Source organism: Pleurodeles waltl, chromosome 11 (assembly GCF_031143425.1).
Source record: "Pleurodeles waltl isolate 20211129_DDA chromosome 11, aPleWal1.hap1.20221129, whole genome shotgun sequence".
Taxonomy (NCBI): domain Eukaryota; kingdom Metazoa; phylum Chordata; class Amphibia; order Caudata; family Salamandridae; genus Pleurodeles; species Pleurodeles waltl.
In genome coordinates this window covers 972,149,026-972,171,200 of record NC_090450.1, presented here as the reverse complement: position 1 = coordinate 972,171,200, position 22,175 = coordinate 972,149,026, and the positions used below count along the sequence as shown (strand labels likewise).

Here is a 22,175-nt window from a genome sequence, read left to right as displayed (position 1 = left end):
TGGCATTTGAAGAGCCAAAGTTACCACTTAAAGCAAAGCAAGGTCAGAGGAATGCACGCTATGCCATATTTTTGGGACTCTAACTTTTGGATATGGTCCACAAAAAGCTTCAGTGGGCCTAGAAGCAACCTATTGCTCACCGTTGGTTGGCTCTATTGTCACTATTTGCTTGCCTCTTATTCGATGACTAATTAACTTCTGTTTGTCTTTCTCCTGGAGCATACCACCCTTTTGATTTGCTAACTTGCCTCCTTCCACAGTTCACACCCCTTCGTGCCAGTAGGTGGGGTCACATGGTTTCACGTCAGTGTCATTCCACTCCATAAGTAACAAGTGGAGTCACACTTAACTGGCACACATAAGAGTCACCCAAGAACACTGATGTCAGTTTCTTTTGCAGGTTTGTCTACATCTTCAGACCCTCAGACGCAGAGCTCGTCAGAAAATTGGCATCAATAGTAAACAGATCTTTAGAGTGGGACCTTTTTAGATGGAAAAGAGATAATTCAACAGAACGGGGAGGCGGGAAAGCGGAAAGGAATCTAAGAGCATCTACCAGAAAGAGTGCTACTTGACATAAATAACTTGTTCTTCCGACGGATAGTCCTAAGGGCAGATTCCTTACCTTATGGATATGTACCAAAGTAGTACCCAGTAAGGTAGTGGGTCTGTTGAATGGTTCAGAAGAAAAAGTCCTGCAGGTCCAAGCAAGTACAATTCCCGTCTTCAACAGTCATCGCTGTCAAGGCAGTAGTGTTTCTTGAATATGGTGCCCCGATGCGCACAGTGCAGCCTGACCAATATCCCAGACAGGCACTGCACTAGTAGCAGCCTTGGCTCAAGAAGAATGAGCTGTCAATCCTTCAAATGTCTGCCTCTTAGCTAGTATGTAGCAGATTTTAATGCAGAGGACTACCCATCCTGGGATGGTTCTTGTATGCACCGCCATGCCTTTCTTTGCTCCTGGTAAGTCCACAAAGAACTGATTGTCCACTTGATGGTCTCCAGTACATTCTATGTAGAATCTGAGGGCTCTCTTGGGATCCAAGCAAAAGTCCTTCCTACTATTTCGAGGGGTGAAGCAAAGCAAAAAAAAGTTGTAAAATGTGTCACTAGCTCAGGCAGTCAGGTCCTCAGCACTAGTTTGTTTGGGGGGAGGGGGAGAAGGTTGCATAAGGCAGCTGGACTGAAAGTGGCAGCTGTTCACTTACACAACAAGCTCATTTATGGTCACTAAAAATATTGTTTTCAGGTCAAAAGGTACTGTGGGCAACTATGCAATGGCTCAAAGAGCGTGCACATCAAAAAAGGAGAACCAAATTCAGGTCCTACTATTGCATCACAAAGGGTTTTGGTGGGAACACGTCGTGAACCCTTACGAAACCTCATAACAGGCAATTTGAACAAAGAAAGCTGATCCAGCAACTGTCAAAAAAAAAAAAAAGTTGACAGAACCAACAAGTAGTCTTTAACAGTGCCAGGTGCAAATCCTTGCTGGGTTAAAGATTAGAAAAACATTAAAACATCTGACAGTTTGCCTGTAATGGGTCGCACCAAGTTACAAACTTGTCCCAGCGCCCAAGTACATCAACTTTGTGGAGGAGTGCCTTGCTTTCAATGACCTTAGGTGGGAGATCAAATGGAATCAACTGCCACCATTCAATTTCCATGCATGGAGGCCTAGGTTGCGTAGTCCCGGGTGCAAAGCAGTGCGTTGCTGTTGTGACAGAAGAGCCTCCAGTAGCAGTAGCTTGATCACAAGACAGATGTTCATGGACAGGAGTTCCACACTTGTCCAATTCAGAGTCACTAAGATGACTTGGTCCCAGACTTTCCTGATTGTTTTCAAAACTTTAGCCAGGAGAGGCAGGGGCTGAAAATCATACAGGAGCCTGAGCACTATTCTTGGCAGATTGCTTCTCAGAGAGAGCCTTCCTGGAAACAGCAGCACGCAAAAGTGTTGACATTGCACGATCTTGGAGGTAGCAACCAGATTGAGCCATTGCTGGAAGCGTCTCTGCACCACCTCTGGATGTAGAAGTCATTCATGACAAGCTAAGTGCTGGCAGCTGAGTTCGCCCACCCCCAGAGTTTAAGCAATACCGCAAGTTGGTGACAATCAGAGAAATGCCCTCGCAATTCAGCCATTTCCAAAGACGTAGGGCGCAGGACACAACCCCACACCCAGCTCTGCCTGTTGCAGTATCATATGGCGGTACTGTTGCCCCGAGAACCTGTACCAGCCTCCCTTTGATGGCTGGCAAGAAGGCCTTCAACACCAAACAGATCTCCCTCAACTCCAACAGATTGATGTAGACTCTGGTTTCTACAGAAGACCAGAGTCCTCTGATCTCCATTGCTCGCAGATGGCCTCCCAAACCTAGAAGAGATGCATCCATCAGCACCTGGTGGGGTAAGGGAAGGGGTCTGCCACTGACCAATTCATAGTCAAACAGCACCACTGCAGATCTTTCAGTCATCTAAGAAACCTGGATGGTTTCTGGCAGAATCCCCTTGTCACTGGAACTTAAGGTCCCACTGCAGCGCCCATGTGGCCTCCTCTGCCTGCTGGTCAACCATGCTAGGTGGCCCGACAATCACAAGATCATTAGAGACATCCTTACTGAAATCCAGGACAGAAGCTGAAACATTGGCATCATAGGCCAAATGTCCTGACCCTCCGCTCAAAGTGGAAGGCTTGAAATTGCACAGTATCCAGGTTGGCACCAATGATTGGGATCATCTGCTAAAGAGTCAGATGTGACTTCGGCACGTTGATAGTGAACCCTAATTATACTAGAAGGTTCACCATTGTCTGGAGGTGGTCAACAACTGCCTGGGGCAAGCCCACCTTCAACAGATTATCATCAAGTTAGGGGGAAGACTGGTATACCCAACCTCAAAATGTGTGCTACAATCACCGCCATCCTTTTCATGAACTCCCGGGTGCACTGGTGAGGCCAAAAGGAAGCATCACACTAAAAATGCTCCTAACCAACTGTGAACCGCAGATTGCACCTTAGGGACTCAAGGAAGGGGATGTGGAAATAAGTGTTTTGCAGGTCCAGTACTACCATCCGTCCTGTAGGATTGGAGGCAGACAAAATCAGAGCCAATGTGGCATTTTGACTCTGTCCTTTGAGACAAAGGTATTGAGAGTGTGAATGTCTAAAATAGGATGGATGCTGCCATCATTCACCCTCAAGGACGTAGTCTGAGTAACACAAGCTCTTACTTCAGAGGATGAAACACTCTCTATAGCCCGTTTTGGCCAAAAGGCCCTGCAGTGCTGCTGCAAAATAGACATGTGTTACTCCATCTGCCGCCCCAATTTAAGTGGAAAGTGTGGCGGTGTAGAAAGGAACGGGAGGGCGTAGTCCCAGTTCATCTGTCAGAAGTAACGTCTTGTCATCCCTGAAAGAAATCTTGGATTCTGCCTCCTACAGGGTGGCTGGGTGTTAGGAAAGACACAGTAAAGTGGTTTCGAAGTTGTGGTTGCTTGAAGGGTGGGGAGCAGATTTGTGCTATGATGGCCTTGGTGTTTCCTCTGAAAACCCTTGTCGAGACCCCGAAAAAGTCTGAAATGTTTGCTGTGTTGGTAGTGTGGTCTGGCATTGAAGGTAATAGAAACCCCTGCCGTCCTCTTGAAATGGACAAAATTGTTTGGGAAATTGCCTAGAAGGCATAGGGAGAACCAAGGAGTCTTTAAACTGCTCTAGGGCCTAATCTGCCTTCTCACCATAGAGGCGAGAGCCATCAAATGGCATATCCGTCAAGCCTGCCTCAACAGCCCTGGAGAAGCCCGTCCCCCAAGCATTGCGCCAAAGCACAATCATCATGCTAGTGCCAATTGCCTGACATAAGCAAACTGTCATGCACAGGCCAGACTGGATATCAAATTTAGCTGCATCTCATCCATTCTGAATAGTTTGATCTAAAGGCACCTGCAGTTTCTCTGAGACTACCGGTAAGAGGTAGGCGGGTTGGGAGCACACTGCCTCACATCCCAGTCGAGTTCGCCCCTTTGCATCCTGGTAAATGCAGTTCAAATTTAATGCTTACTTGAAAGTGTCTGTAGTTTTTTACTAAAGTTAGTGCAGTCATTGCTGTTCATCCCTATACACGTGTTTCAGGGTAGTTGCCCCTCATCAGTAGAGAGTAGAAAGCATCAAAAAATATCTGGGGTTGCTGGAAATGCTGCCAAAATCGTCTCAGGTCTAGTATCACTCACAGGCTCACAGGTGCGTCTCCAGAGCTCGTCAGCTCAATGGCTCAAGGGAGCCTTTTAACAGGAAGGCGGGTTGGGAGCACACTGCCTCACATCCCAGTCGAGTTCGCCCCTTTGCATCCTGGTAAATGCAGTTCAAATTTAATGCTTACTTGAAAGTGTCCGTAGTTTTTCACTAAAGTTAGTGCAGTCATTGCTGTTCATCTCTATACACGTGTTTCAGGGTAGTTGCCCCTCATCAGTAGAGAGTAGAAAGCATCAAAAAATATCTGGGGTTGCTGGAAATGCTGCCAAAATCGTCTCAGGTCTAGTACCACTCACAGGCTCACAGGTGCGTCTCCAGAGCTCGTCAGCTCAATGGCTCAAGGGAGCCTTTTAACAGGAAGGCGGGTTGGGAGCACACTGCCTCACATCCCAGTCGAGTTCGCCCCTTTGCATCCTGGTAAATGCAGTTCAAATTTAATGCTTACTTGAAAGTGTCCGTAGTTTTTCACTAAAGTTAGTGCAGTCATTGCTGTTCATCTCTATACACGTGTTTCAGGGTAGTTGCCCCTCATCAGTAGAGAGTAGAAAGCATCAAAAAATATCTGGGGTTGCTGGAAATGCTGCCAAAATCGTCTCAGGTCTAGTACCACTCACAGGCTCACAGGTGCGTCTCCAGAGCTCGTCAGCTCAATGGCTCAAGGGAGCCTTTTAACAGGAAGGCGGGTTGGGAGCACACTGCCTCACATCCCAGTCGAGTTCGCCCCTTTGCATCCTGGTAAATGCAGTTCAAATTTAATGCTTACTTGAAAGTGTCCGTAGTTTTTCACTAAAGTTAGTGCAGTCATTGCTGTTCATCTCTATACACGTGTTTCAGGGTAGTTGCCCCTCATCAGTAGAGAGTAGAAAGCATCAAAAAATATCTGGGGTTGCTGGAAATGCTGCCAAAATCGTCTCAGGTCTAGTACCACTCACAGGCTCACAGGTGCGTCTCCAGAGCTCGTCAGCTCAATGGTAAGAGGTGACCAACCATGTCGCCTGAAGCATGGGTGTAGCACCCAAGAAGGCAGCTGCCATTCACTTAGCATTGGGCAAGTCTGGCAGGAGAAAACATGCACTTGTCAAACATTTCCATCGTGAGAAATTAGATGTGGTTTACCGGGGTGTGAGCCCTGGTCAAGCAACAGCCACAATCTCTAGCAGGGTAAACTACAAAATGTTATTAAATTAACCTGTGCTTAACCCTGGATAGCTTGGCACAAAAAGCAGTCAGGTTTAACTTAGAGGCAATGTGTAACATATTTATGCAGCACACAAACAGTAATAAGGTGACAGCACAAGAAAAATCCCACACTTTTCCCAATTTTGAAAAACAGAGTACCATTTAATAAATGATTTGACCTCAAAATGACAAAAATCCAATCAGTAGAATCAGAGTTATGAATTTTAAAAAAGATTCAGTAAAATCTAGCACCTAAAAGATCAACACTTTCGGCCACTGCACACTAAGTAACTAAATTTTACTCTGCACCACTGCAATCTTTGCCACTGCTCTCTGCACCACTGCATTGTACAAGACTGCACTGTCAGTCACTGAACGCCACTCTATTCTGTACCACTGCACACCGTGCTACTCTGCACGTGTCCTCTATGCCGCTGTATTCTACTCTGCGCCACTATACCTCAATTCACTCCTCTATTCTGCACTGCTGCACTCTACTCCAAAACATTCTAATCTACGCCAATGCACTCTACACCACTGACACTCCACTCTAAGCCACTCATCTCCACTTTATTCTACATTACTCCACTTGACTCAAACACTCTAATCCACTCTTGTACACTACTCAACTATGCCACTCCACAATCTACTCCACTCTATGCCAATCCATGATGCTGCACCAGTCCATTCTGCAACACTCTTCTCCAACTCTACTCCCTCCGTAAAACTCCACGACACTCAACACTACCCTATACCACTATAACACTCCACTTTCCTTTACCCCAATAACTTTTAACAATACAGAACAGTGGCCACGCTGGTGTACATATTGGCAAAGTCAATAGCTTTTCCACAGGTGGGAAATACTGTCTTTGCCAAAGCTTGTTTACATTACTGCTGGGAACCCTGAGATGATCACTCATGGTAATCGTGCAAATGGTGGCCACAATGTAACCTTATTTGATATGATCTCTATTACACCACTAATCATATTAGTAGCTTAGCATGAACGGCAGAAACTCCTTTTAAAGAAAAGGTTGGATACCCCTGGTCTATGTACACAATCCTTCCCAGTCCTCCCAACACCTGCTCAGGATACTAATGAGGCGGGGGTGGGGGGAGGGGAGGGTCATGGCACCCCTGATCTCGAGGCACTTTCTGTTTGGGAAGATTCAGAATTTCTTTCTGGAGGGATCATAGGTAATGTGCTACTATGTTTCACCTTTGAATTGCAAAGAGGCTACCTCCTCCTGAAGTGCAGCGTGTTTTGTGGCGCTGGAGCAGACATCTACAGAAGTGCAGTGTACATCCAGAGTGTAGGTCGTGTATTTGGTGAATATGTATTTGTGGGTCCAGCAGAGAGCTCCGGTACTGACTTCGGAGAAGTGTTCGTGGTGTAACCTCAGGGTTAAGTCATGGCCCCTTGATATACCTCCACAAAAAAACATGTTCAGAGATTTTCATTTTTGATTTGTGTTTTTGTATCATTAGAGAAGTAATTTAGCTTGGATAGACATTGCTGATCCGTGCCGATTCCTTCTCCCTCCCACCCCCTTTCCCTTCTTTTTCTGGACAAAATTGTTTTTAAATGGCAGATGTGCTGCAATAATGATGTAATATTTCAGGGACCATGAGACCAATATACTTCATTTTGGCATCAAAACATAGGGTTGTGGGGTTAAGTAGTCTATAGAGACAGAAAATGACTACTGAGCAAACCTTCCGCCTTTTTCCAAAATGATGGCTATAATAGAGGAAGAAGAGACACATAGTAATGAAACAAGTAATGTTTTTTAATCCCTTTAGGTTTACACCAAACAAGGTTTGTGATCTGAATATAAAAAAATTGTTTATCACTCCTGTTTTAGACACATTTTCATAGTTCACATTGTTTTGGAAATCGCTAATGGTACATTTGCAGAATGTTGAACATTTGAGAAGAGAACATTGTCAGGGACTTCTTTTTGTAGCACAATATTTTTTCCACAGACGTCTTTCAGGGGGCTGGGATTAGGACAGAGTTTTCCAGGCTTTTTCCGGCATGAATAATAGATTGGAACAATTTTAACTCGGATGGGTGTAGCCTGCAGTTATCCTCATACCTTTCCATACACAATGCTTTAAACAATCCCTAATATTGTCATTTTCTATTATTCAGTCCTACTCAACTCTAACCAATATTACAACACAGAATGAACATTGTATTGTAATAGTATTTATATAGCGCTTACTACCCCTGATGAGGCGTCAAAGCGCTTTTCGACGAGTAGCACGCTACTCCGGAACCCAACAAGAATTAGTGATGGATTCGTATTGGGAAATATGACTACAGTTTCAGTATTATTATGAGTTCATTTGAGCCACGGATATGAGAGTTTGTTAGTTAGATTGACTGGAGTAATGGAGGGGTGGAGGAGGAAAGAAATCCAGAAGTGTTAATTGGGAGTATATCCCTCATTTACTCATCCCAAATTGGGATGAGGAAAGGGGGATGGAGGAGGGAAGAGTCTGTGGAAGGGTTAGGGAGATCATAGTAGCAGGGTGAGATAAATGAGGGCGAATTTAGTAGGGTTGTTTGGGAGGTCATGGTAGTAGAGTGAGGTTTGGTGAGTTAAATGTGGAAGCGGAGGGAAGATCTTAAGAGTTATTTAGGAGATGAAAGTAGTAGAATGGATTTGGGACGAGTCAGAGTGGGAATGGAGGATAGATTAATAGAGACATGACATATAATGATGGGTAGATAAGTGTGATAAGAAGAGAACAGGGATTCGTAGATATCTAGTATAACAACCCACCCAGGAGCCATGCAATGACCCACGAACATGCCAAGCACAGAACCTACACACACACACACACATATATATATATATAAATAAATATATATATATACACACATTCACACACACACACACACACACATATATGTAAATACAATACATAATTATAAACATGAGTAAATATACTTAGTCAAACAGGTTTAAAGAGTGTGTGTATATTTTGTTATGACATAGTAGCGATACATATTTTCTAAAGAACTATACATAACTAGAAATAGACACAATCAGAAAACATATTTATCAACATAGGCATATGCAGTCCATAGTTGTTTGAATATGGTGGTTATGAAGGAAAGAGCCAACTCGAGTAGCTTTCTGAAGACAAGAAAGTTATCTGTGGCTCTTATAGTTGGGGGTAATGAATTCCATAGTTTGGCTGCTTGAACGGAGAAGGATGTACCACCTATAGTCTTTTTCTTGTATGGTGGTGTTCTAAGGCGGGGTGCCAATCTTGAGCGGAGGTTTCTATGTTGGATGTATTTGGTTATTTTGTTTCTGATAAAAAGCGGTCCTGTTCCATGTATAGCTTTGTGGGTGATACAAAGCAGCTTGAAAGTGCATCTTCTGGCAATGGGTAACCAGTGTAGTGCTCTCAAGGCAGGGGAGATGTGGGCTTGAGGCTTTAAATGTAATAGTAGCCTGGCTGCAGAGTTCTGAATACGTTGTAGTTTTTTCATAATAGATAGAGATGATCCATGGTAGGGGCCATTGGCATAATCCAGTTTTTAAGTAGCTTGCACCTTGTGTGGCAATCCGAGGTGGGGGAAGATGTGTCGTAGAGTCTACAAGGTGATGAAGCTTGTTCGTGCTAATTTGTTCACTTGGGCATTCATAGTTAACTTGGAATCCATGGTGATTCCAAGGTTTTTAACTTCCTTGGATAATTGAGGAGGTGGTCCGAGATCGTCAGGCCAGACGCACAGAGGGTCATAACTTTTCCAGTCACCACATATGAGTATTTCTGTTTTGGAGGTATTTAGTTTGAGATGGCTCCAGGTCAGCCACTGATCAATAGCTCTGAGGCAACTGAAGATTTATGAGTTTTCAATGTTTTTGGGGCATTCTTAATTAAGTAGTATTTGTGTGTCCTCTGCATAGTTGTAGCATGTGAGATGGAAATCATTGATCAGTTCTGGTGATATCATGTAGATGTTGAAAAGCAAAGGTGAGATGATTGATCCTTGGGGGACCCCTGCTTTTGTGAGGTAGGGTTTGGAATAGAAGATGATATAATATATTTTTTGAAAATAGGAAGTAATCCAGTCAAGAGCAGTCCCTTGTATGCCGGCTTTGTGGAGTCTTTGAATTAGGGTGTCATGGTCAACCGTATCGAAGGCAGCCGAGAGGTCCAAGAGAAGTAGTGCAGCAACTCCATTGCGGTCGACTGTGTTTTTAGGATCATCCCAGAATGCTATGAGTGCCGATTCAGTGCCTCTTCCTGGGCAGAATCCAGTTTGGAAGTCTGAAAGTATAGAATTGTCTTCAATGAATTGTGACATCTGGGCGAATGCTGCTCTTTCTATCAATTTGCCCAGGAAAGGTCCATTTGTGATTGGTCTGTAGTTGTTGGGGTTTTGCGGGTCTAGGTTTGTTTTCTTTAATAACTGTCGTATGTATGCCTGTAGGAAGTTGGCTCTGCACTATTTCAAAGTAAGGAATAGTATGCACAGAGTCCAAGGGTTCCCCTTAGAGGTAAGATAGTGGCAAAAAGAGATAATACTAATGCTCTATTTTGTGGTAGTGTGGTCGAGCAGTAGGCTTATCAAAGGAGTAGTGTTAAGCATTTGTTGTACATACACACAGGCAATAAATGAGGAACACACACTCAGAGACAAATCCAGCCAATAGGTTTTGTTATAGAAAAATATATTTTCTTAGTTTATTTTAAGAACCACAGGTTCAAATTCTACATGTAATATCTCATTTGAAAGGTATTGCAGGTAAGTACTTTAGGAACTTTGAATAATTACAGTAGCATATATACTTTTCACATAAAACACAAATAGCTGTTTTAAAAGTGGACACAGTGCAATTTTCACAGTTCCTGGGGGAGGTAAAGTATTGTTATTTTTAGCAGGTAAGTAAATCACTTACAGGTCTCAGTTTTGGGTCCAAGGTAGCCCACCGTTGGGGGTTCAGAGCAACCCCAAAGTTACCACACCAGCAGCTCAGGGCCGGTCAGGTGCAGAGGTCAAAGAGGTGCCCAAAACACATAGGCTTCAATGGAGAGAAGGGGGTGCCCCGGTTCCAGTCTGCCAGCAGGTAAGTGCCCGCGTCTTCGGAGGGCAGACCAGGGGGGTTTTGTAGGGCACCGGGGGGGGACACAAGTCAGCACAAAAAGTACACCCTCAGTAGCGCGGGGGCGGCCGGGTGCAGTGTGTAAACAAGCGTCGGGTTCTCTGTAGATTTCAATGGGAGACCAAGGGGTATCTTCAGCGGTGCAGGCAGGCAAGGGGGGGGCTCCTCGGGGTAGCCACCACCTGGGCAAGGGAGAGGGCCTCCTGGGGGTCACTCCTGCACAGAAGTTCCGTTCCTTCAGGTGCTGGGGGCTGCGGGTGCAGGGTCTTTTCCAGCCGTCGGGACTTTAGGTTCAGGCAGTCACGGTCAGGGGGAGCCTCGGGATTCCCTCTGCAGGCGTCGCTGTGGGGGCTCAGGGGGGACAACTTTGGTTACTCACGGACTCGGAGTCACCGGAGGGTCCTCCCTGAGGTGTTGGTTCTCCACCAGTCGAGTCGGGGTCGCCGGGTGCAGTGTTGCAAGTCTGACGCTTCTTGCGGGGAGTTGCAGGGGTCTTTAAATCTGCTCCTTTGAAACAAAGTTGCAGTTCTGTTGGAGCAGTGCCGCTGTCCTCGGGAGTTTCTTGTCTTTCTTGAAGTAGGGCAGTCCTCTGAGGATTCAGAGGTCGCTGGTCCTTTGGAAAGCGTCGCTGGAGCAGATTTCTTTAGAAGGCAGGAGACAGGCCGGTAGGACTGGGGCCAAAGCAGTTGGTGTCTTCTTTCTTCTTCTGCAGGGGTTTTCAGCTCAGCAGTCTTCTTCTTCGGTAAGTTGCAGGAATCTAAATTCTTAGGTTCAGGGGAGCCCTTAAATACTAAATTTCAGGGCGTGTTTAGGTCTGGGTGGTTAGTAGCCAATGGCTACTAGCCCTGAAGGTGGGTACACCCTCTTTGTGACTCCTCCCAAGGGGAGGGGGTCACATCCCTAATCCTATTGGGGGAATCCTCCTTCTACAAGATGGAGGATTTCTAAAAGTCAGAGTCACCTCAGCTCAGGACACCTTAGGGGCTGTCCTGACTGGCCAGTGACTCCTTGTTTTTCTCATTATCTCTCCTGGACTTGCCGCCAAAAGTGGGGGCTGTGTCCAGGGGGCGGGCATCTTCACTAGCTGGAGTGCCCTGGGGCATTGTAACACGAAGCTTGAGCCTTTGAAGCTCACTGCTAGGTGTTACAGTTCCTGCAGGGGGGAGGTGTGAAGCACCTCCACCCAGAGCAGGCTTTGTTTCTGTCCTCGGAGGGCACAAAGGCTCTCACCGCATGAGGTCAGAAACTCGTCTCTCAGCAGCAGGCTGGCACAGACCAGTCAGTCCTGCACTGAACAACTGGGTAAAATACAGGGGGTATCTCTAAGATGCCCTCTGTGTGCCTTTTTGTAATAAATCCAACACTGGCATCAGTGTGGGTTTATTATCCTGAGAAGTTTGATACTAAACTTCCCAGTATTCAGTGTAGCCATTATGGAGCTGTGGAGTTCGTTTTTGACAGACTCCCAGCCCATATACTCTTATGGCTACCCTGCACTTACAATGTCTAAGGTTTTGCTTAGACACTGTAGGGGCATAGTGCTCATGCACATATGCCCTCACCTGTGGTATAGTGCACCCTGCCTTAGGGCTGTAAGGCCTACTAGAGGGGTGACTTACCTATGCCACAGGCAGTGGGAGGTTGGCATGGCACCCTGAGGGGAGTGCCATGTCGACTTAGTCATTTTCTCCCCACCAGCACACACAAGCTGGCAAGCAGTGTGTCTGTGCTGAGTGAGGGGTCCCTAGGGTGGCATAAGACATGCTGCAGCCCTTAGAGACCTTCCCTGGCATCAGGGCCCTTGGTACCAGGGGTACCAGTTACAAGGGACTTACCTAGGTGCCAGGGTTGTGCCAATTGTGGAAACAATGGTACATTTTAGGTGAAAGAACACTGGTGCTGGGGCCTGGTTAGCAGGGTTCCAGCACACTTCTCAGTCAAGTCAGCATCAGTATCAGGCAAAAAGTGGGGGGTAACTGCAACAGGGAGCCATTTCTTTACAATGCCTTTTTCAGGTCTACAGGAAAAGTTCCTGTAGTTAAAGAGTTGTTGATGATTCTTCTAACAAGTGTGGCAGAAGTAGATAGAAGAATGTTCTTGAAGATTTGTGGTGGACAAGGGTCAGAAGGGAAACTGGAAGGCCTGCTTGCTTTGACCAAATCCATAAATTCAGCTTGGGATATTTGTTGGAATGACTGCAGAAGCTGGGTTGGTTTATTCTTAGAGGGTATTTTAGGAAAGGGGTTGGTGCTGATGGTTTTCTTCTGTTTTAAATAGGAGTCCAATGTGTCTGCCTTGGTTGTGTAGTGAGTTGCCAATTTGCTTGTGAAATCTTGAGTAGTGGGATGACTTCCTTCCATGCATGTAGGTTTTCAAAATTCATTGAGAATTTTATAAAATTCCTTGGTTGTAGATTTAGCATTTTGAATTCTGTCCGAGTAGTACTTTTTTTTTTTTTTTAAAGCTTTTTTGATTGATTTGTATATTCTGTTAAGTTTGTGTAACTGCAGTTTGTCTTGACTGTTGTTTGTTATGAGCCAGGTCCGCTGCAACTTTCTGATTTGCTGCTTTATCTTTTTAAGTTCTGTGTTTCTCCAAGGTGTTGGTTTTCTTTTGTTGTGTTTAGTTTTTCTAAGTGGTATTAGGATATCAAAAGCTTCCTGTAGCCACAAGTTTTGGCACAGAATTAATTGTATTTAGATCTGTGTTGGCAGTTAGTTGTGTTTCTAAGTCATCCAAATTGAGTTTGCTCCATGGTTGATAGGTGCATGTATGTAAGTAGTTGTGGGGTGTGTTGATTTGTGGAGTTTTATGTCGGAAAGTTATCAGATAGTGGTCTGACCAAGTGATTGGCGTAATGCTATGAACGGTAACTAGTTCAGGCTTAGCAAAAATGACATCTAGGATGTGTCCAGCGATGTGTGTGGGATTGTGTACAATCTGATGTAGTTTCAATGAGACTAGGCCAGTGGTGATAGGTTTTGGATGGGGCATATTGGGTTTGTCAAACCAAATGTTTAGATCCCCAAGAATGCATAGGTTGGAGTATAGTGTAATAAGGTTTGAGGCTGTATCTAGAAAAGCATCTGGGAATGTGGAGTTGTTAGGTGGAGGTCTGTAAAGGAGGAGAAAGTTACAGGAGGAAGTTGGAGTAGGGTGGCATCTGGTGAAGAGGGCTTCGCAACCTTGTATGGAAATGTCTGTTTTTCTGAGGTTTATTGCCTGTTTGAATATAATAGCTAGTCCACCTCCTCTCTTGCCTAAACGGTTTTGTGTGATGGTTTGATAGCCCGGGTGGGAAGGGCCTTGTGCAACACTGGGGCCATGTCATCTCCCAACCAGGATTCCATTATGAATAGTAAGTCAGGTTGTGTCTGTGAGCAGGTCGTAGATGTGGTGCTTGTTTTTGGAGAGTAATCAAGCATTTATGAGCTGGCAGTTTAGAAAAGGTGTGTTTGTGGTAGTGTTGTTTTGTTTAGGAGACTGGTAAGTAGTATAATATGAGCTTGAAGAAGGAGTGTTGTTAGTTGTGATAACTGTGTGAGGCTCACCATAGTCTTGCTTTTCAATATAGTGTTCCTCTTCCAGAAGGTTAAGGAGGCATTTTGTTGGGTCTGTGTGTGTGTGGGTGGGCGGGCGGGCGGTGGACCTGGTGGCAGAGAGACATGAAGAGTGTACTGTTTTTTGTAGGGTAGTCTTATTATGTAATGACAAGGGGATGCAAGGTTGTTCAGAGTGGCATGTTTATTTTGTTTGCGTCTGTTTAGTGTGGATGGAGTATGGGTTAGGGGTGGTGGAGGAGCATGTGGATCGTGATGTAAGGCTCTAAATTGTGCAATGGAGGCGAGGTGAGTGAATGAAAGTTGCTGGGTTGGGGTGCTTGTGGTAGGTGTTTGTGAAGAGTGAGAAAGTAGGGGTAAAGATAGGACGGGATTTGTATTCTTTGTGTAGTCCTGAGGGTGGGAGTGGGTGTGACGATAAGTGTAATGAAAGTTTGTATTGATTTAGAATAGAAATCTGTATTTTCCTAACTCCAGATCCAACAGTCGCTTCAAAAACAATATTCACAATTAAAAAAAAATAGTTCCAAATCTGATCACTGTAAACAGAGTTCTAGCTCTATATGGTGCATCTTCATTTTGCTGTTGAAAAGACCAGCCTGAAAGTCAATGCCATTTTCTTAGAAATACCTATCACTCCTTGTAGCAACCATGTGTTCAAGATTTTTAAACCGTTTTAAATCTTTATACTGGAAGTTTAAAAATATTACAGGGGATGGAGGAAGCAATGCACCAAAATGGCAACAGAAGCTTAGAGATCTTGTCATTGAGTGCACAAGCCCAAATGCACTGGCGGACTTAGGGTGCAGAGGACTCCTCTGTTGGGATCTACATCACATATCTCTTGATGATATCAAATCTAGAATGCAGTCATTACATGGATTCTAGAGTGAGAATCAGATGAGCAAGTTGGTCCATTGCTGCAGCTGTTACTACACGATTTGACTTAAGTAAATCAGCTTTACTTAATTTACTTGTTCCTTGCCTGCATCTTTTCATTGGCGACGAATTGCCAATGGACCCGAATGAAAATCAACCTCACAATACCTTTGTTTCTCCTATTCTTTTCTTGTAGAAGGGAGGTTACCACAGACGAACTTGATGCACTGTGCCGAGGCAGCAAGAAGGGATGTGATGCGGCTGAAGCAGAAATCCATGTCCATGGAGCTGCTGCGTTTCCCTCCAATGGAACTGAACTTGGAGTGTTTGGTACATCCCATCAGCAAAGTCAAATTCAGCATTTTTTAATATCTAATGGAACATTACTAATTTTATTCACGCCTGTGCAAAAAAAAATACACATTCTATGTGGAAATTGTTAAAAATCTGTATGGGTTGAAACACGTATCAAGGAGCTCACTTGTTAACAACATTTGACACCAGTAGTTCCAGTACCATTGCTACTGATGCTAGTCTACATGGGTTGAAGGATGTTTTGTTACAATCCAGAGAGGGTAAAGACAGCCCTGTTTTATGTAGCCTCAGAGGTACTGAGGCAACAGACTAACTGAATGCAAATAATTAGCATGTTGGTGTGGTATAAATCACTTCTTAAATTACCTCTGGGGAAGTGAATTTAGTGTGTTGCTCATAAACCAGTGGTGAATTTATTTTCCTCTAAGGGAGCAGGTTAAGTAACCCCTCATATAGCAATATGGCAGTACTGATAGCAAAAATCTTGTAACTGCATGGAGTATATTGCAGGTGTCAGGACTATCACTGTGGACTGTTTATTTAAATTACCATTAGATGCTAATGTGGAGTGTTCTTATGAGCTGCTGGATGCGGCTATTGTAATTTCTGCCATCTCATGTGTTACTCAAGGTGCTGTATGTAAATAAAAGTGTTTTACAAGAAGTATCTAAGCATGTTCGAGACGGATGGCCGTTGAGAACTGTGATGATGGAACAAAACTATTTTGCCAGATGTGCATTGTTGATGGGTGTGTGAGAAGATTGGTTCTGTTAGTACCCCAAACCGTACCTGGCAGGGTGCTTGATTTTGCCTTGAAGGTCACAGTGGCATGACAGCAATGAAGCATCAAGTATGAGAACAGTTTTGGTTGCCTGGTCTAAATAGAAGTGTGGAACAATATGTATGCAATGTATACCATGTGAAGTGAGTGATAAATATCAAGTAAAAAACCTAGTACTATCAAAAGCAGAATGGTACTGAAATTGCCATTGTCCAAGTTAGGTTTGGCTATTATCCGCCTCCTTGGCTTTGTGAAGGCAGGTTCTACATAGTTGTAGTGGACTACTTTACACACACCAAATATCAACCCCATAACAATAGATTGGTGGAACGGATGAATAGTCACCAGGCATAATATTTGTCTTTGGCTAATGGATTGGTCTTTCACAGGAGCTTAAGAAATTGATGTGGGCTTTATGGACCACACCAAATGCAGACACACTGGTGCATTCATCTTATTAAGGTGCAGAGCACCACGCTTCAAGCTGAATATGGTTATAGCTGAATCAGAGTGCATCCAGAAGCCAAAGTACAGGAGGCGGCAGTAAAAGAAAGTTGGCTTGGGTTAAGCATGTTTAGTCAACACGTTTTGTGCAAGTGACAGTGGGTGGTCTGTGTGAACAAAAGGTAACTTTCTTACCAAAAGGTAAAAGTAAATTTATGGCTGCCAAGAAAGTTGTGGAAATAGGCACCAGATCAGTTAAGTTGGATGATGGTAAGTGGTGGAATAAGGAACAGTTATATGTGGTACGAGTGTGTTGGTAATAAATTTGGGGCAGAAGACAGATTGTGGCTGCAGGAAGGAGATCAATACACTCAGGTGTTGAGCACTATTAAAAATGATGCTCAGTTGGTGGGAACTAGGTCTCAAAGGAGAGGTGTCCTTCCAATACATCACAACTATTTGTAATCTTAATTTTATTTTTAACTTGCCAATTGTAAAACGGTTTTTATCTAAGTATACTTTATTTTGTTTTTGAGTAAAGGAGGAAGGCGTGTTGGAATGGATAGCATGTATATCATGGTGATGTTACATCTAGAATGTGGCCATTCAAATAGATTATTAAGTGAGATTCGGATAAGTCAGTTGTTCTGCCGCAGCTCTGTTGGTATGCAATCAGACTTGTTAAATAAAGAAGCTTTACTTACGTCAAGCATTCAGCATCTTTTCAACCTTGGAATCTGGTTTTCGGTAGCCAAACAAGCCAGCTGTCTGGTTGCAAAAGAGATAGCAAGGGCTTACCCAGAACATACATGAGCTTGGAGCCCACCCCTTGCTAACCGTTGTTGGCTTTCCTATCACCCCTTTCGTTACTTCTTGTTTGATGGCTTTTATTTGCCAAACTTGTATTTGTCCCGCTTGAGAGGCATCACCTTTTTATTATCTCTGATTGGCTAGCTTCTATGCTGCTTCTGCTAACTTTTTAGAGAAGTTGTTTTCCATAATTTTCTAAGCACAATAAGAGAGCATGTGTTTTCAGCTGTCTCTCGTGTGCTTTTCATACCCCACCCATGTGCTTCTTTCCCACCACTCGTACTAATGTTCAGCTCTTGCCAGTATTCTCTGTTAGTTCACTCCGAGGACTTCTCCAACCCCACTCTGGTTTTTTTAAAAGTGCTTTTGCACTACTAATTTTTTTAAGTTACTGATCCATCTGCCTTTGTCAATGTGTGTTTGCAAGTGCTGTCAGGCGGATCACCAGCTGATATAACCAGTAAAACAAGTCCTTAATGCATTCAAACAGAGGCAGAAGGACAAAATGTAGGTGAAACAAGTATGTTTGAGGGCTGATGCAACATGATTGACAATGTCTCAATCCAATGGCTGAAGATTTTGCAGCAAAAGTTATCAATGGCTAAAAAAGAAATTCAAAGCCGATTAAGGTATAGAAAATAATCTTGTTGCCAAGAATGGTGAAAATTGAGGGTGCCAAACCAAGGGCTTAGGAGATACCAATTTTAGAAAAGTGAACATAAAAGCAATGTCATTATATATCTCCAAGCAGTAAAGCTGTTATTACATTTGCTGGTAGCCTTTTTAGTTGAACAGTGTAGACTAACTTCCTGATCAATCACTCCTCCCTCTCAAATCTCAACGGCCATACACACCTTTGACATGGAACCACTCACATCTGGCATTCACTCACTTTCTTCACACCTCCACCCTTCCACTCATTACTTGTAACACAAGAAAAGCCATGAGTCATTTTTCTGCAAATATAAAAAAAAAAAAACAGCATAAAGAACGAACAGCTTTTAGACTGGGAAAACAAGGCAGCTTAAAGATCTCTTGGATTCCTGTTCATTCCTGTGATGCGAAGCGTCTACTTTTATAAATAATCAAAGGGAAACCAATGCTGAACACAGACCGCCAGATCATTGCCGGATTTACGGCTATTCACCAATATAAATGATGCCTAGTAAGACACTGTTTGTAAATCCACCCCACAAGGATAGTCTGGAATGCTGATACCACTTCTGCTTTATGGAGTAGTGCTAGACAACCTAGCTAACTTTGCTTTGTTCCCTTGTTGACTGCTGCGGAACACAACACGAGGCCTGCATTGTTAATTCACATCCAAATAACTCTGCAATGCACAAATGACTAAAAAGGTGGGAGGCCCTATAAGAAAATCTGCACGTTCAAAATAGGTCACTTCTCTAAAAGGCAGGAGAGATGGGAGGACAGACCCATGTAGTGCTACGCAAGATATATGACTGACTCCGTTCCAGGGTTACCTATCAATTGACCTCTGCATAATCACATTTTCTCAAGTTTAACGTCTTGTTACTTTTAACGGAAAGGGACACAAGTTGCCGTTTCCTTCTGTTTCCATTGATAAAAGTATTTATTCACATTGTGATAGCGGAATATACAGATTTAACATAGTTTGCCAGGTATATAATAGACATCAGGACAATAAAGTGCATGATTTGTTATTTAAGACTTTAAAAGTGTTACTTCAAAAGGAATCTTTCATAACACCCCTTCCTAGTTGCCCCAAAGCTGAAAAACCCTCAAGCACTAATCACATTGCAAAGTAGAGCCTGCTTACATAAATACATTAAAGCCGTTACCTAGCCAAGTGAGATGCTACATTCTATTGCAGTCCTAATGTAGAGGTTCAGGGAAAATGCACACAATGTTATTACCTTTTTCACCACGACGAAGCCAAAATGCCAATCTCAAGGTTTACTTTTCAACCCTATCAACTCAGTTCAACAACGAAAGGGCACTCCAGAAAAGCAACCTGCCATAATGAAAACATAACACCTAGAAAAGTAGATGCACATATGATACATTATTTACAGCATTCCTTTCTAAAGGTGAAAAAGGCAGGAGCTGTTAGTGACGATTGGGTAAAGGGGGTTCCTTGGCATGCAAAAGGTCAGTGGTGTTTCCAGTAGATGCAGGTGTCCACAATCAGATGAGAAGGAAGGAAAGCCAGATGGCAGAGTAATGCAGAGGCTAGATGAGAGGAACATATACAGACGTGCAAATACCGAAAGGAGAATATTTTGGCAGCCATGGACCGTGAGAAGTGACTTGCGGGTGTTCTTTATGAGCCAAAATTAAGGTATTCTAACAAGGAGGGTATATAAATGAAAATATATTCCTGCAAAATTACTGGTATACCTACTCTACCCATGTTCTTGTTAACAAACTTTACAAGTTCTTGTTAACTCCATGTTCTCCATCTGCTCACAAGTCACAACAAATCAAGTTTCAGACTCCCATCCTTTTGAACCCCTTTCAGACTTCAACAAGAAGCATGGAAAAAGCCTTCTTCGTTGGAGGTATTCACTCGAATTTTTCTGAAAAGTATCCGCTCAGTATCAGGAGACATCACCCATTTTCCACTGCTCCACACAGGTGGGGAATACCAAAATTATCAGGTGCATGTGACCTGCCACACATTAAGCTGTAACAAAAACAAACCCATTGGTGCAACAACTGACAAAGTCAGTTCAGCAGCATGGCTCTAGGCAACATACAGGCGCTCAAAAACCCAAACTAAAATTGTCTTTGCATGCAAGATGGATCGCCAACACCTTCAACCAACTAGTACTAGAATGAACTGCTTTACACAAAATCTTGGTTTACCGTCAAATAAGCTACAAGGAAATGAGGTTCTAGCACACAGGAAGCACTGGTAAGAAAGAGTTGCCTTGTATACTTCATGTCTGCAAGTACATGGCAAGGATAACTAAACAGTCTGAGGTGCTTGACATCATTCCTCTATAATGAGCATCTCCTTCAAAGTTGCTCCCACACCCTCAGTTTAAATAGCGAACTGTGGGCAACACAAGATTTGAAATGCAATACCAACAGGCATGGCTTTCTTGTTTACGTTACCTAGGATAAACAGAAAAATTGGCTTATTTATTACTTTTTTTATGTTTTTTATTATGTTACAAACTGAAGTTAAGGAGAACTTGCAACCAAGTCCCACGAAGCACAGTGCAACATTGAAAGAGATGAAAGGAAACCGGGTTCGTGAACACCGAACCATTTTTCCCCTTTACGACTGATCTCTCTGTAAGACGGATTCAGGGACGGGCAAGAGGATAAAAATCAAATTAAAGCAAGTGTTGGAACTGTGAGGTGAGAGGCAAATGAAATAACAGCCACAACTTTTTATTTTTTTTTTTAACCCTAAGGGCAGAATGAGTAGGATTTCTGATAAATTTCGACAAGAAAAGAAGCAACATCCTTTTAAAGTAAATTCAAGCAGTGATTTTTCAACAAAGAGCAGAACTAGAACATCTTTCAATTTTAATCCTTTCACTACAGGTTATCTATACCACATTTTGGGTTAAGAAAACTGTAGAAAGTTAGTAATAGCCACAAGCTAACACCAAATGGTGGCACTCGTCCATGCTCCAGGATCCTGCTTGGCAAAGGGTGGACATCCATAGTACACTGCTCCCGGTCTTCAGTCACATTTTTTCTTCTTTTTTTTTTCCTTTTTTCAATTTTTTATTAACGCCACTGCGTCAGAACTTAGTTCACTGGTCGCTTTTCGCCATATTTCTTTGTAAACTCTTCAGCGTTCTTACAGAATTTTTTACGGTCTTTTGAGTATTCTTCAGCTAGGTCAGCCCGCAGAGGGTGCTCAGGTTGGGGGTCATTTACCAGCGCTATAAGGGACTGGATAACTGTAGAAAGATAAGAGCCAGAAAAAAGTGTCAAAGTCTGACTTTAGTACAAAACATACTTCACAAAGTACTTTTAATATAAGGAACTATAATGGACATGTAAATGCATGAGCAGCTGTACTGATCCCAAGTAATCCTGCAGAAATGTCTCCAAAGCTGTCAAAAAGTAGAGATTGTGCATCTATGTTCACCACAAACAGATTGTCGCAACACATTTATGTAATTATATTGGATGCCCCGCCCCACTAAACTCCAGGTTTAACAACCACGTGGTGAACAATGTATCAAATATCCAACAAAGTAATTGGCCAATATCAGCTGATTCTGCCCCCCTCCCCCCACCGACTAGAATTAACTCCACTTGCCTGTGATTTTGGTACTGTACTATCATGCCTTTAAACAATTCAATTAGTCTTTCTGCTGACCAAAAAGGATTACAGTTGAAAATATATTTTGTAAAAATCAGGACATCCACCTTTTTGGGATTCAAACACCGAATGCAGTACATATCTAAATATGAATTATTGATTAGCTGTTGCACTCCAATGCCCACAACTGCTATACTATTTTCCTACAGTCTAAGACTTTTTTTCTTTTCTTTTTAAGTGGTGGATTCTGGTCTCTGCTTCTGGTCCCTGCTTCTCCATGTCTAGCCCTGGCAGATCAACACTATTAATGGATACAGGATTTCTGCATCTTTCAACAGTAGATAGTAACCTCTAAGGAACACAGTCATCCCTGGCTGGGAGATTTTAATGGACATCCAAAGCATGACTACCCTTTGCAAAAAAATAGTCAAAGTTTCTAGAACTATGTAACATCACAGTGTACAGTCTGTGCATGACACTATACCACCATCCCATGTTGGGTATTGATCCGCGTTTTAAAGCTTGGTTGGTGTGTTGGATAAACAG

General features: G+C 43.3%; 1 protein-coding gene across 1 annotated transcript in view; it reads right to left on the bottom strand.

Moving 5' to 3' along the window:
- Positions 1-20,481: 20,481 nt before the first annotated feature.
- Positions 20,482-22,175, bottom strand: part of LOC138266444 (ubiquitin-conjugating enzyme E2 L3) — a 62,276-nt gene continuing 60,582 nt past the window's right edge. The window contains exon 4 of the mRNA XM_069215226.1: positions 20,482-21,261. Within this exon, the coding sequence (XP_069071327.1) occupies positions 21,107-21,261 (155 nt within the window). The 3' untranslated portion in view covers positions 20,482-21,106. The remainder of the gene's footprint in view (positions 21,262-22,175) is intronic.